General features: G+C 40.3%; 3 protein-coding genes across 3 annotated transcripts in view; 2 read left to right on the top strand and 1 right to left on the bottom strand.

Annotated features, from left to right (window-relative positions):
* ankfy1 (ankyrin repeat and FYVE domain containing 1) overlaps nt 1-3,979 on the top strand; it is a 36,898-nt gene extending 32,919 nt beyond the window's left edge. Inside the window, exons 22-25 of the mRNA XM_036580440.1 lie at nt 93-217; nt 577-723; nt 2,186-2,276; nt 2,384-3,979. Coding sequence (XP_036436333.1) covers nt 93-217; nt 577-723; nt 2,186-2,276; nt 2,384-2,516 — 496 coding nt within the window. The 3' untranslated portion in view covers nt 2,517-3,979. The remainder of the gene's footprint in view (nt 1-92; nt 218-576; nt 724-2,185; nt 2,277-2,383) is intronic.
* A 21-nt stretch (nt 3,980-4,000) lies between these two features.
* LOC118814710 (neuferricin) lies at nt 4,001-10,559 on the bottom strand. Its single transcript, XM_036580441.1, has 4 exons — nt 10,126-10,559; nt 8,196-8,336; nt 5,876-6,062; nt 4,001-5,509 (listed from the first exon to the last, which is right to left on the bottom strand). The coding sequence occupies exons 1-4, from the start codon at nt 10,421-10,423 to the stop codon at nt 5,332-5,334; spliced, it is 804 nt and encodes a 267-aa protein (XP_036436334.1). The 5' UTR covers nt 10,424-10,559; the 3' UTR covers nt 4,001-5,331.
* Nucleotides 10,560-10,856: 297 nt separating this feature from the next.
* Nucleotides 10,857-14,136, top strand: part of zzef1 (zinc finger, ZZ-type with EF hand domain 1) — a 75,329-nt gene continuing 72,049 nt past the window's right edge. The window contains 1 exon segment of the mRNA XM_036580439.1: nt 10,857-11,404. Within this exon segment, the coding sequence (XP_036436332.1) occupies nt 10,979-11,404 (426 nt within the window). The 5' untranslated portion in view covers nt 10,857-10,978.

Below are 14,136 nucleotides of genomic sequence, written 5' to 3'. Positions count from 1 at the left end.
TCTTGGCTCCTTGGTGGTCTGTTGTCATTGTGTGTGAATGGAGAAAAGTGTCGCTGAATTCTGAACATGTTAACTTCTCTTGCTACCTTCAGGGGCCAATCTCCAATGCATGTCCTTGGGCATTACGGGAAGGAGAATGCAGCAGCTATCTTTGAGCTGTTTTTGGAATGCATGCCGGAGTATCCTCTAGACAAACCAGACAATGAAGGGAACACAGGTTAGAGTGACCTGACATTTCTGTTTCCTTCTCCTTCAAATTATTCTAGGCAGAGAATTCCCAGAAAAACTGTTGCTTTATTCATAAAACACCTACTGTTTAATGTAAAATTTGTTTAAAATTAGATTAATAATTCATTATTAATAATTATATTAATATATGTATACATAACATTTGTGTTTATAGGAGTTATAGGGTATAGGATGCATGAATATCAAAAGTTTTAATACAAATTTAATTCATATTTAATGTACTTGTTTTATTTGATATATATTATGTTTTTATTTAATTAACCATATTAGAAAAAAATTAAATATGGTATGCATATTAAACATTACTTTTTCTGTTTTGCTCTTCAGTTCTTCTCCTGGCCTATATGAAAGGAAACGCCAACCTGTGCCGCGCCATCGTAAGGGCTGGCGCTCGTCTGGGTGTCAACAACAATCAGGGCATCAACATCTTCAACTATCAAGTGGCCACTAAGCAGCTCCTCTTCCGCCTTCTAGGTACAAGATTTACATGTTTATATTCAAGATTCTACCAACTTGAGGATTTTACGCAACAAGCATGATCAGTAAATCAATTTTAAATTAAATTAAAAATAACTGATGACCTCTTGCACAGCAAGCATGAAATGCAAAAATTTGACATTATTTTATTCGTCCTCTGTTCAATTTTTGCCAACTTTCTAAGGCAACATGAACTCACTCAGCCAATCACTGTTGTCTCTGGTGTTGGTACCCTGACAACTAAGACAACTGATCAAGTGTTTACCAGCAACTATAAGTTTCTGACAAACGTCAAAGAAATTAGTTTGTCTTCTGCTTTGTCACATGAGATGCTGCATCTTCAAAAGCATCTCAAACTCATCCCTACATTAACAGTTTTCGGTACTCAAATCGCAAAATTAGTCAGGATGCGCCACCTATTCGCAGTATTCAGTTACATCATTAAGAACTCCTTGCCGCCACTTTGGCAGGCAAGCTGTAACTGTGACTGTGCTCTGATAGAGCTTGACTCGTCACTGCTGCTGCAGCGACAATGCAAGCGAAATAGACCAGGGTGACCACGAAGAAGATGAAAAGATATGTGGACACCTTAAATGCGGAATATGTAATCTCTTATCTCATAAGTTCAGAAAAGTCCAAGATTTGAGATTTTACACAAACTAATAAAAAGAAGATTACTAACACTGCCAAAGCTCTTAAATAAAAACAATTAGGCTGGAGTTGGTGTCTTATTCCAAATTTCCGTTCTAACTTAAGTGGTGGCTCATACATAGGATGAATTTCGAAAAAGAAGCTGCCAACATCATATAGAAAAAAACTATAGACATCCAGTTTATCTCAATAAATGCATCCTTAGTCAAAAAATACCTGGCGGCACAGCAAAGCTGTTATCAGTCGTTGGAGCTAATGATCTAATGCTTCATCCCAAACCACAGACTTCTGTACCTACTACAGAAATGAATGCACTTCAGATGGAAGTGCAGTGTTTTTTTTTAGATACTAATAAGTGTTCTGCTGTGTCCCAAACCACATACTAGAAGTAACGTAGCGGGGAAACCTCGGCCATTTAGATTACAGCTTTTATTTGTAAAATTGAATAAAATGAAGGTAGTACTCTCAAATATAGAGGTTAATGCACATCAAAAATTAGTTTTAAAGTGAGCGGCCCCCCCTGCAAAAAAATACATACATATATATATATATATGTGTGTGTGTGTGTGTGTGTATACATACACATATATATAGCTTTGTTGTCTCATAACAAAACCACCGCTGCCCTGCCGAATGACAAAGTTGCCTTCCAAAATGGTGGCAGCTTAACTGTGTGACATCATTGTAATGTGATGAACAGACATGGAGTTGATAATAGTGATTGTATATATTGGGCTATAATACTTTAGTTAGAGTCTTAGTTATCTGAAGGCAGGTTTCATTTTCATATATGTTTATATGTTTGCAGATATGCTGTCCAAAGAGCCTCCATGGTGCGATGGTTCAAACTGCTACGAATGCGCTGCCAAGTTTGGAGTCACTACGAGAAAACATCACTGGTACGTGACTAGATGTTTGCAAATTCTTGAAGCAGTCTTTCAATTTCTTAACCTCTGGTGACCTTTGTCTTCTTTTGCATTCATCTCATTCTTTCTCTTCCCATTAGCCGCCACTGTGGCCGCTTGCTCTGCCACAAGTGCTCCATCAAGGAGATCCCCATCATCAAATTCGACTTGAACAAACCAGTCCGCGTGTGCGACATCTGCTTTGATGTGCTGACTTTGGGTGGAGTGTCCTAACACATCAAATGGGCCATGTGGAGATGGGCACCTGCCAGAACAGGCACACTAAACTGGACATGGTGGACAGAGAGAGAGTGAAGAGAGAGGGGGTGAGAGCCCTTGGGACTAAATTTATGGACCACAGCTAATACTACTATTGCAGTCTTTTCCTGACAACCATAACTATTAATGTATGTTCAAGCACCAACATCTACCAAGGATCAAAAGTAGTGCTACCAAGGTGGAGTTTGTAGACCTAGTAGAGGCCAATGGAAGAAGAGACGGAGGGTGCAGCTGCAGAGGGAAGCGATTGACCATTCGTAGACAGTAATTAGACATCTGATGAAGTGTCAGTCATCATTTATAAATTGATTTCCAAGTTGGAAGGCCGACAATTTCGTTGGCGATCCTTGCTGCTGGATATGAAGGGATTTAAATTGAGGTGTTCGCTAGGTTAAGTGGTCATCTCAAGAGACAGTTTGAAGCCTTAATCGTGCTTGTGTTTTATTTCTTAGTCCAGAACAAGGAGCATTTATATACCTTTGCTGTTTTCTTTGACCTCTCAAGGTCTGAGGAAGGAGTTTATCATCCTAAAGGACTTTGATCAATATGATAAAAACCATGTCAGCTGCATTTCAGTGGAGAATATGAGTTTGTTACTTCTGCCGCCTTCTATGATTTAATCTTTGGCCGTGTCTCATTTAATTCTATGATCAACATTTAATCTTTGAATGATCTGCATATTAAATGGACCTTTATTTTGTATTCTTCCATTAGCATTTTTGCATACTCATGAAATACTCGCCATTGAGCTGTCTCCTTTTCTAACCCGATTAACAAGCAAAAATCTTTCATATGAAGCCAGAAAGTGATGCTCTTTTAGAGGGATTTTAGGTGCAGAAATATGATCAGTTGCCTACTATGCATATGCACATATATAATTTTATCACTGTCATAATCATGATTTATTCACTTATGATCACCAAAGGATTACATTCCATTTTATTTTTGGCCTATAAATGAGTTTTGGTGGATCATGCTTTTTTTTTTATATATATATATCTTCAGATTTGTGCGATGTCACCTGACATTAAGCTGACCTATCATTTTAAACTCTCAACGCTAAACAGCCGCACTTTATCATTTTTTTTTTTTTACGTTTCTGATCGTATTTTGAAAGGAGAATGTGATGTTCAGGGTTGGAGGAGGCCAGTCCACGGTCCGTTCTAGGTAATGTTAAATTGTACAGTTAATTGTATAATATTTTTGACCACTACAACTGTTTTGTACTTAAATGCAGTTTGCGCTTTTTTGTCAACGTGACAAACCTAAAATCTTGCCTCTGTTCGATCTTTTATGCACACTGTATCGTATCTGTATGCTCAGATATCTAGCCTGTCACTTCCTCTAGTATCCTTTTCAAGAAAGGGAGGACAACTTTACATTAAGGTCATCAGACAATTAAAGAAAATCAGTGACAACTCTGTCTTGACTGTTTAATTTTTTACTTGCAAATGGAAATATGTAGATTTAATACAACTGCACTGCTTTTCATGCAAATTGCATCATTAAAATACATGGAATTGCATGAAAAATGAGTGATCTCCAAGTAGAAACAATAAAAATAAAACAATCAATAAAGCAAAAGTAAGTTCTTGAAAAATAACAAATCAATTTATTGGAACATCTGTGAGAGGAAAAAAAAACACAAAACATGTATTTAACAGGAAATTGCACAAGCTTCAACAATAAAATGTCAGATTGTTTAGCATTTAATGTGTCCACTCTTTGTTTTTCACAGATGCCAGATTTTTTAGGAGACTTGCCTTCAGTTTTTCAAAGAAAGCTGCAGGGATATTGTTTCACACCTCCAAAGTTCAGTCTTAGAAGTTGGTTGCACTTTCTGCTTCTCACAATCCAAGTAATCCCATACACATTCAGTGATGCTGAGGTCTGGGGTGGTCAATCTATTGTTCTGAGAATGCTGGCAGCTTATTTGTTAGATCTGAGAATTTTTCGTCATCTTTTTCTCAGTAAGGTCTTCTTGACAGCTACACATCCTTTCAGACTCATAGCACTGAGTCTTCTCACAATGGAAAGATGGACACCTGTAGATTTTCTTCAGATCTGAAGCACCTTGATTTTCTCCTCTCTCTCAAAGATGAAAGCTTTAAGTGCTGTTTATCTGATGGTGACAGTTTTGGTGGTCTACCAGGTCTGCAAAGTAGGAAACTCCTTTATTTTCCACTTACTTTTCTTTGACTTTCGCTTTCTTTACACAAGTGGATTAATTAGATCTCCAGGAGGAGGGTTGGTGACCACTGCCTTAAAATAATCATGTGTGAAATTAATAATCAAGTGAAATTGACATATCTTACATGTAGCCCCTTTACATAGCCAAGTATACCCATTAATATCCACTTCATCCTCATGAGATACTCTTGCTTGGTTAATCATCTGTAAGCAAGATTCTGTAGTATTCAGCACAGATTCAATAATCAAAATCACAGTACTGATTTCAAAAAATGAAAGTTAAATAGTTAACATTATATTTTGAGGGTCCACAGTAGAGGCTTTATACCTTGTCTTTAACTAACATTCAACTAAATAACAATTAAATCAAATGAAATAGATTCAATGGATTAGTCAAATGTAATATATTCTATTAATTCTAACTTTAAACCTAACCTTAAGTTCAGCCCAAAACACAAACCTAGCCCTAAATATATTAATGAACTGAGTTTCATCAGATCATTTCTTAACAAAGCATCTGTAGATCATCTATAGGGGACTATCAAAATAAAATGTGGCCAAAAAAACATTCTGACGAAGCTCAGTCTTGGCTAAGGAGGCACGACTCTGCATGAGGTGGACAGTCCTTATACTCCTTTAGATTTGGATTATTTGCTCGCGTTGGATCGTTTAGTCGCACGCACACACAGCGTGTGTTCCCTGAACCGGGTGAGAAGAGCCTTCTGGGAACTCCAGCCCAATCTCTGTGAACACCACCACTGAGAAGAAAAGCAGAAGTTATCTGAAGTTTACCTTGTATACGCAGAGATGTCACATAGATACACCTGCATAGTATCTACACTCAATGGCCATTTTATATTATTGGTGTACTTTGTAGGTTTATAATTACAGACAGTATCCCAGATATTATTTGGGCATTCTCCACAAAGTGGTAACATTGACATGGTAGTGTTAGACTAAGAACCAGAAACTGCTAGATTGAGAACCAAAAATATTCACATAACAGAGGTCCTGACCACTGATGAGGGGCTAGAGGAGGAACATAAATTGTGCATGGAAAACATGTGTCTAACAAAAATGGTAGGTAGGTCTAATAAAGTGGCCAGTGTAAGTAGATCACTTACCTTTTAGTAGAGCACCATACACGCCCTCCGCTGGTGGAGCTCCACTCCGAGTTACAGGCTGGATACAGCTGGTTCTCCTCCTCAGCCTGGGTTTTCAGTCTCAACCCCTCAGCCAAGGAGGCCTCAACCTGCCGCAAAGCCTCTGTAGGCTGCCCACTCTCAGTGTAGAACCGGCCGATCAGCCTGCCTGCAGCACAGGGGTTCATAAAATAGAGAACACATCCCTGAAACTAGAAGAAAATTATGGACACTGATTTCTAATTCTAATGTACTGAAACAGAATGGAATCCAATCAAAATCTTTCAGACCAAGAGTAAGCATACTGACATCATTGCTTTGGCCTCAGAAAGACCATGTTTATGACTGGACATCCGTAACTTACACGAGTATGGCTGTACAAATTGTACTTGAACATGTTTACGTATCAGTATACAGTTGTATGTAAATGTTCCAGTCATGGCAAAGAGGTTGTTTTTTGGGGTATTTTTTTCCAATTTTCTCCCCAATTTCGTCATATTTTGTTCCACCCACTAGTTAGGATTCCTAACCAAACACACAATATCACCAGCGCTAGGAGGCTGAATGCAAAACACAAGCTTCCTCTGAGTCATGTGAAGCCAGCCACCGCATCTTCTTTGAGCTGCTGCTGACGTAACATTATTGGACAGCTGAATGTGCTTGGAGGAGAACGCTACACACTTTAAAAAAAGATGGATCTTCAGGGGTTCTTTAGTAACGAAAATGGTTCTATATACAACTATAAACACTCAAAAAACCCTTTGCATGAATAAAGCCTTCTTTGCTTTGCAAAATGGTGCTGTAGATGGTTCTATATAGCACCCAAGAAGGTTCTTCTATTGTTACAAGCTTGACATCATAACAATAGAAGAACCCTTTTAAAAAAGGGTCTCCATCAATCTCCATCAATCTAAATAACCCTTTATGATGCAACGAACCCTTTAATCATGCAAAGGGCTCTTTGAGTGTTTATGGTTCTATATAGAATCATTTTAAGAGTGTATGCCAGTCGTGTCCAGCCTTATCTGCAAAAGGGTCGGTGCAGGTTTGCATTCCAAACAAGCAGGATCACAACTGATTCCACTTGCTTAATCATTTTTACATTTTTACTGCATTTAGCAGACGCTCTTATCCAGAGCGACTTCCAATTTGATCATTTTTTACACAGGTAGGCAAAGGCAGTGTTAGGAGTCTTGCCCAAAGACTCTTATTGGTATAGTGTAGAATACTTGTCCAGGTGGAGGATTGAACCCCAGTCTACAGCATAGAGGGCAGCTGTGTTACCCACTACACTATACCAACCACTAATCACTTGGTCAGTCTTCAAAGAACTGAACATGTACACTGATCAGGCATAACATGACCACCTCCTTGTTTCTATGCTCATTGTCCATTTTATCAGCTCCACTTACTATATAGGTGCACTTTGTAGTTCTACAGTTACAGACTGTAGTCCATCTGTTTCTCTGCATACTTTGTTAGCCCACTTTTACCCTGTTCTTCAGTGGACAGGACCACCATGGACCCCCACAGAGCAGGTACTATTTGGGTGGTGGATCATTCTCAGCACTGCAGTAACACTGATGTGGTGGTGGTGTGTTAGTGTGTGTTGCGCTGGTCTGAGTGGATCAGACACAGCAGTGCTGCCAGAGTTTTTAAACACCGTGTCCACTCACTGTCCACTCTATTAGACGCACCTGTGTTCTTGGTCCACCCTGTAGATGTAAAGCCAGAGACGATAGCTCATCTCTTGCTGTACAGTATGAGCTAATCATCCTCTAGTCCTTCATCAGTGGTCACAGGACGCTGCCCACAGGATGCTGCCCACAGGACGCTGTTGACTGGATATTTTTGGTTAATGGACTACTCTCAGTCCAGCAGTGACACTGAGGTGTTTAAAAACTCCAACAGCACTGCTGTGTCTGATCCACTCAGACTGGCACAACACACACCACCACATCAGTGTTACTGCAGCACTGAGAATGATCCACCACCCAAATAGTACCTGCTCTGTGAGGGTCCATGGGGGTCCTGACCACTGAAGAACAGGGTAAAAGGGGGCTAACAAAGTATGCAGAGAAACAGATGGACTACAGTCTGTAATTGTAGAACTACAAAGTGCACCTATATAGTAAGTGGAGCTGATAAAATGGACAATGAGCGCAGGAACAAGGAGGTGGTCATAATGTTATGCCTGATCGGTGTATGCTTCTGCTTTGTTGGAATAAATTCCTGCAACTACAAGGCCTTCTGCAGATAAGACTGGACACCCCTGGCCTATGTGCTAACATACAGGTCCTACCTACTGGTGTGTAGTCCCTTTGATAGAAAGTCAGCCAATCATAGAGTGCTGCTATCTGAGATGGGGACAAGTCTGAAACATCATCCGACAGCCCGGCCTCATTGAAATCACCCGTCACAAAGGCCCTCGACGCATCTCTTCCTGAAAGTACATAAACATGTGTTTTATTACATTGATTGGCCATTGAAAGCTGTCTGACAGTAACTGTTAAACTGTGTGAATAACTTTTGCTGATGTTATATTGTAACAAAGCCCAGAGGGATTTCAGTCTGTAAAAGATTCAGCCTTGGGTTTCTAGAAAGCTCACCTAGTCTGGCTTGGCTGTATGTTTTGTCTGTCATGATAAACATTAACTGAAATTTAACCTGGGTAATCTTACACGCAGCTCATTGAATGTCTGTTAACATGCTTTCAGTCAGTGAGAAGGTCTTGCCTGGTTGACTATCCAAGGACTAGTTCCACTAGTCAAACCAGGCTACTAAATATTACTCAATACAGAGCCAACTATCTTAAAGGTGCATTTTACAACTAGCATTAAATGTTATTCATGCTGTGTAATGTTCTATAGCAGAGCATTGCATCTTTCAGCCTCATCAATTTGACAGAATGCATGATTTTGTATCCTTTTTGTCTTTTCATCCATCAGTGTTCTCTCACTACAATACCCAGCATGCATTATGCAAATACATCATACTACCATTGAGATCCCCACCCACTGTTAAAAAGAAATTCTGTCTACTAGTGCAGCCACTGATGTAGAGGCTAATAAATACAGACATGATATTCTGCTTCCTAAGAGAAATATTAGCTCTATATTCTGCATTAGCCAGCTAGTGGTGGAAAAAAAATACTAGAGCCTCAACCAGTTGTATTTTTGAAAGTTCCTCCCACCTTCAAGATGCATCATCAGAAGGGGTTTTGACTTCTTTAAGCTGTAAAATCTCAGTCGAGAGTATTCTGACACCACTGTAGTGGGTGAGTTGCCATGCTCACAGGTGAAGAAGAAGCAATTGTTACATTTTTCATTTTGGCCAAAGTGGCCATTTAAAGGGGAATTTCACTGATATTTCAAAATTTCTGCATAATTCAGTCATTGAGATGTAAACAAAGTCATTTGGAGTAGTTTGATGTGACATGATTCATTGTTGAAAAACTTGCCAACTTAGATTTCTTCACAGTGGTGGTGATAGGAACCAGGGGTCAAGTTGTCTACAACTCAAAAACTGCCACTTTATTTAGGTCTGCGATCCAAAATGACCAGTAAACCTACACGCGTCTTCTGTTTTTTTTTATTTATATACGTTATGTTGATCATGGTAAAACAGTAATAAATCTGGAAAAAAAATACATTTCCTTTGAGGACTATCTTGCCTCATAACACCCTACATGTACCCCTCCACCATGAATGTCTTTTAAAAATATGTTTTAGGCCAAATCCTTACCTCAAAACAATGTCTCAGACACCAGACAGCATAATCGGAACAATATAATGTAGTGCTTTGTGTAAGGTAGCTTTGAGAGGCATTAAACACTTTAACACATTAAACACAGAAGTCTGGTTCCTATCACCGCCACTGTGAGCAATTCTGATTTGGTAAGTTCCTCTGGGGCAGAGCATTTCAAATCAAATCCCTCTAAAGGACTTTATTTACATCTTAACCATTTAATTATGCACATATTTTGAAAAATCAGTGGAATTCCCCTTTAAGATCGTAGAAGTAATGGGAAGAAAGAGTGAAAATTCTCAGAAAGTTAGGTCTTGATTGTAGAAGTTGCATGAGGTTTGAAGGCTCTTACACCCGTGGACATTATTATGGAGGGTTATTTGGATGTGTTTTACTGTTTAGAGTATTTTTTCAGTCTCCATCACTGTGTTTTAATGTTAATAATCAAAGCATGACAGGCTTCAGTGGGGGTGCTGGCGGAATACCTGTAAAGAAACGATAACCTCCGTCAGGACCGTAATGCTTGCGCCCCTTCTCAACATCAAACACCTGTCCTAAAATGGCGAGGTAAAGTCCTTTACTGTTTACCCTCCCGTTGTAAAGTGAGAGCTCATCTTGACTCAGCAGCCTTCCCGAGTCTGCTGAAACGTCTACAGAGGACTGAAACAGCCAGCCAGAGAATCTGCTCCCATACAAAGTCAACGTGAGCCATTCAGGCGCCGTCCATAGGGCTAAACCCGCAGCAATGAGCACAACCAAATGTTTTAGCATGGTGCTAACCATTTATACACCGCATTGCAGCAGTGAGAAACATCTCACTGGAAAAATAAATGAATAACGTTTATTTTTAAAAAAGGTAGCCGTGTTAACCCGACATAAAAAGTTAACATCGCTATATGTTTCCGGGAGCGCAAATGAATCTATAGTTCAATTCATTTAAACGCTAAGTTCTAAAGAATCGGCACGTAGACTGAATCGAATCTCATTAACAGCACATGAAAGGAAATGAATCACTGAATCAGCTCGATTCATGGAAAATGCAGTAAGAAAGAATCGGTTTCGTAAATTGAATCGAACATCTCCACAGTAATAATACAGAAACAGTCATTCGGTTCAGTAAACTGAATCGAAAATCCCCTGGTAGTACTGGAGGAGACCGCTAAGGGGAGTGCGTTTCCACAACGAGCCGTACGGAAGACCCAAAGTTTGCTGACGAATGTGACGTCGCCGGCCTGCAACGGTCAGTCGGTCGGTGCGGTGGTGAGAGCGGAGGATTCGGGAGAGTGGATTCTGGGAAAACGGCCCGAAACGGAATAAACACCGAGGCCGCACAACGGCATGGGGAACGCGGAGAGCGGCGGCTGTGGCGGTGCTGCTGGCGCCGGCAGCGGAGACGAGGAAGACGTGGAGGCGGAGAGCCCGGGGTTCGCGGACGGCGGCGGCGGCGGTAGTGGCAGTAGCCCGGCCTGCGGGGCCGCAGGAGCAGGCGCAGGGGGCTCGGCGAGGGGAGCGGGCGGTGCGGCCGTGGCGAGCTCCGGGCTGCCCTCTCCCGAGGTCCTCATGGAGCAGGTGAAGCTGAGGGAGGCAGCGGGACGGGCGGGGGAGTTGGTAGTGGCCGTGTCCGAGTCAGTTCTGGCGAGGAACGAGAGCGCTCTGGTCCGCTGGCTGGAGGAGCGGCTCGGCCGCGGAGAAGAGGCGGTGAGCCTGGAGCAGTTCTGCGAGCTGTTGGAGAGCCGAGACGCGCTGAGGGAGGAGTGCGAGGAGGTTGGGACGCTTTTAATGGAGCTTTACTGACAGAAAAGAACCATAATATTGTCTCTGTTTTGAGTTTATATACACATTATTTACATACACGTCAAAATCAGCCCAGTCCCATAGGAGAAGAATCAGGGGACAGTGCTGTAGGAACCGTCCTGGGCTTAAAGGGTAATTCCACCCATTTTTCGAAATTTCTGAATACCTCAGTCTCTGAGGTGAGTCATTTTAGAGTGGTTTGAAGTGAAGTGGTTCATTGTAGAAAATCATACAGACTCAGATTTCTTTAGTAGTGGTGACAGGAACCAAGGGTTACAACACAAATATAGCCATTTTACTTGCTCTCCAACACCTCCAGTGACCCTACAAGTGTCTTCTGAGTTTTTATATGTAGTGTTGATGATGGTAAAATAGTCTTAAATCTGAAAAGAAAATTATCTTTGGGGACTGCCTTACAACACCATACATGTGGTTCACTGTGAATGGATTAAAATACATTTTAAGCCAAAACATTCATAAAATAGTGTGTCAGTCATCAGGCAGCATATATCTAACTGTTTCATGGCATAGGTTTCTGTGAAGGTGCTTTTAGAGACATCAGACTCTTCAGACATCTGGTTCCTATCACCACTGTGAACAGTTCTGACTTGGCAAGTTTCTCTAGAATGGAGGATTTCACACCAAACCACTCTGAATGACTTTGTTTACATCTCAACCATTTGATTGTGTAGAATTGTTGAAAATTCAATGGAGTTCCCCTATAAGTTATCCAGGTTAGTGAGAAATCCCTTCTGTCGTAGGGCCCAGAAATGCTCTTTTTAATTTAAGGGGCTTTAACGACAGAAAAAGAACATACATTACCACATGTATGAGTTAATATGCACATTATTTACACACAGGAGAGGGAGTAACGTTATTTTGCAAAGCTGGATTCCTCAAAGGGACATTCTGGCTTAAAACTGTCATGTAATATTCTGTAGTAAAGTATTGCGTCCCTGAGCCTCATCAATTAACACTTTTGTTGTATCCATTTTTTTTAATCAATCAGTGTTCTCTCACTACAGTGCCCATAATGCTTTGCTGTGTACAACCATCGAGAATCCCCCCAACTACGATACTGCTAGCGTCACCACAGATTTAGAGGTTAATAAATACAGGCATAATACTGGGCTTCTTAGCAGTAACATTATCTAGCTGTCTGATTTCCTTCTACATTAGTCAGCAACCAGAAAAACCAAAAAATCTATCCACTGACCCTCAAATATCCACACCAAAGCAGTTGTAGCTTGTCAGAAGTTCCTCCCACCTTCAACATTCTTCATCAGAAGGGTGTTTTCTAGTGTTTAAACTGGAAAATCTTGCTTTGAAATCTGCTGAGGCACCACTGTAGGAGATGAATGAGCATGTCCACAACAAAATGATTACATTTTAAGTTTAGCCATAAATCAAGTCTGTTAAATAGAGTAATGACTGAGGTGTTCCTGTTGCTATTAGACAGTCAATACTTGTGTGGAATGCAGTGGAGTTTTAGCAGAGAAAGAACATGTATTACCACAGGCGTGGCTTATACACCACAAGGCAAAGAAAATAGTTTTCTCCCGGCTTCAAAGTTTTTTGCTTTCAGTTTGAAAAGTCATTAGCAACAGTCAGCCAGCTGAGTCATGTTGTGCTATGCTATGCTATGCTATTCTATTCACAGAGCTTCTCATAAAGAGGGAAAGCATTATAAGGTGACCACTTTGCGCTATAGTGCTTAATATTCTGGCTTCATCCAGACAATCCAACTGAATTTGTGCATAAGCTGTTGAGTTTCTTCTTTATAATATTGCTCTTAAATGACTGTAGTTACCCTCCTGCCTAAATTCTGGACACAGCTTCAGTGGTACACTCACAGGTAGGCTGTTCAAAGCCACACCCAAAGTGGACTTGCTTAGTCATACAGAGCATGTAAATATAGAGAAGGCCATATGTGATCTCATGTAGAGCTCTTAGCTCAGTTAACTAACACAGCATCTCTGGCAACGGTGGAAAAAGTGCTGAACATTCCACATCCTTGAGAAGGCTACTTGTGTACAATACTCGATGGATGATATGTTCCATTACTGATTTCTGCTGCCTTTCATTTAAAGAAGATATTTCAAATTTTCTGTATAATTCACTCACTAAGTTGTAAAGAGTGGTTTAATGTGAAATGTGTATTTTAGAAAAAATTGCAGTCGAATTTCTGATGACAGGAATTTTCAATTTTTAAACAAGGAAATATGGTGTTAAATCTGAAAAAATACATTTTCTTCAGGTACTGTTTTGCCATACAGCGTCCTGCATGCACCTCTTTGCCATGAATGGGCTTTAAAAATAGTTTTAAGCCAAAACCTTTTTAAAGCAAACATAAAGTAATCTCTCAGATATCAGGTACAGTGGTGTGAAAAAGTGTTTGCCCCCTTCCTGATTTCTTATTCTTTAGTGTTTGTCACACTTAAATGTTTCAGATCACCAAACAAATTTAAATATTAGACAAAGATAACACAAATAAACACAAAATGCAGTTTATAAATTAAGATTTTTATTATTAAGGGAAAAAGAAAAAGTGAAAAAGTGATTGCCCCTGTTAAAACATAAATTAACTGTGGTTTATCACATCTTTGGAAAGCTGAGTTCAATTTCCTTAGCCACACCCAGGCCTGATTACTGCCACACCTGTTCTCAATCAAGAAATCACTTAAATAGGACCTGCCTGACAA

The sequence above is a fragment of the Colossoma macropomum genome, unplaced genomic scaffold, assembly GCF_904425465.1.
Source record: "Colossoma macropomum unplaced genomic scaffold, Colossoma_macropomum, whole genome shotgun sequence".
In the NCBI taxonomy this organism is placed as follows: Eukaryota; Metazoa; Chordata; class Actinopteri; order Characiformes; family Serrasalmidae; genus Colossoma; species Colossoma macropomum.
Note: the sequence above shows the minus strand (reverse complement) of the source record. Positions and strands in the feature narration are given on the sequence as shown.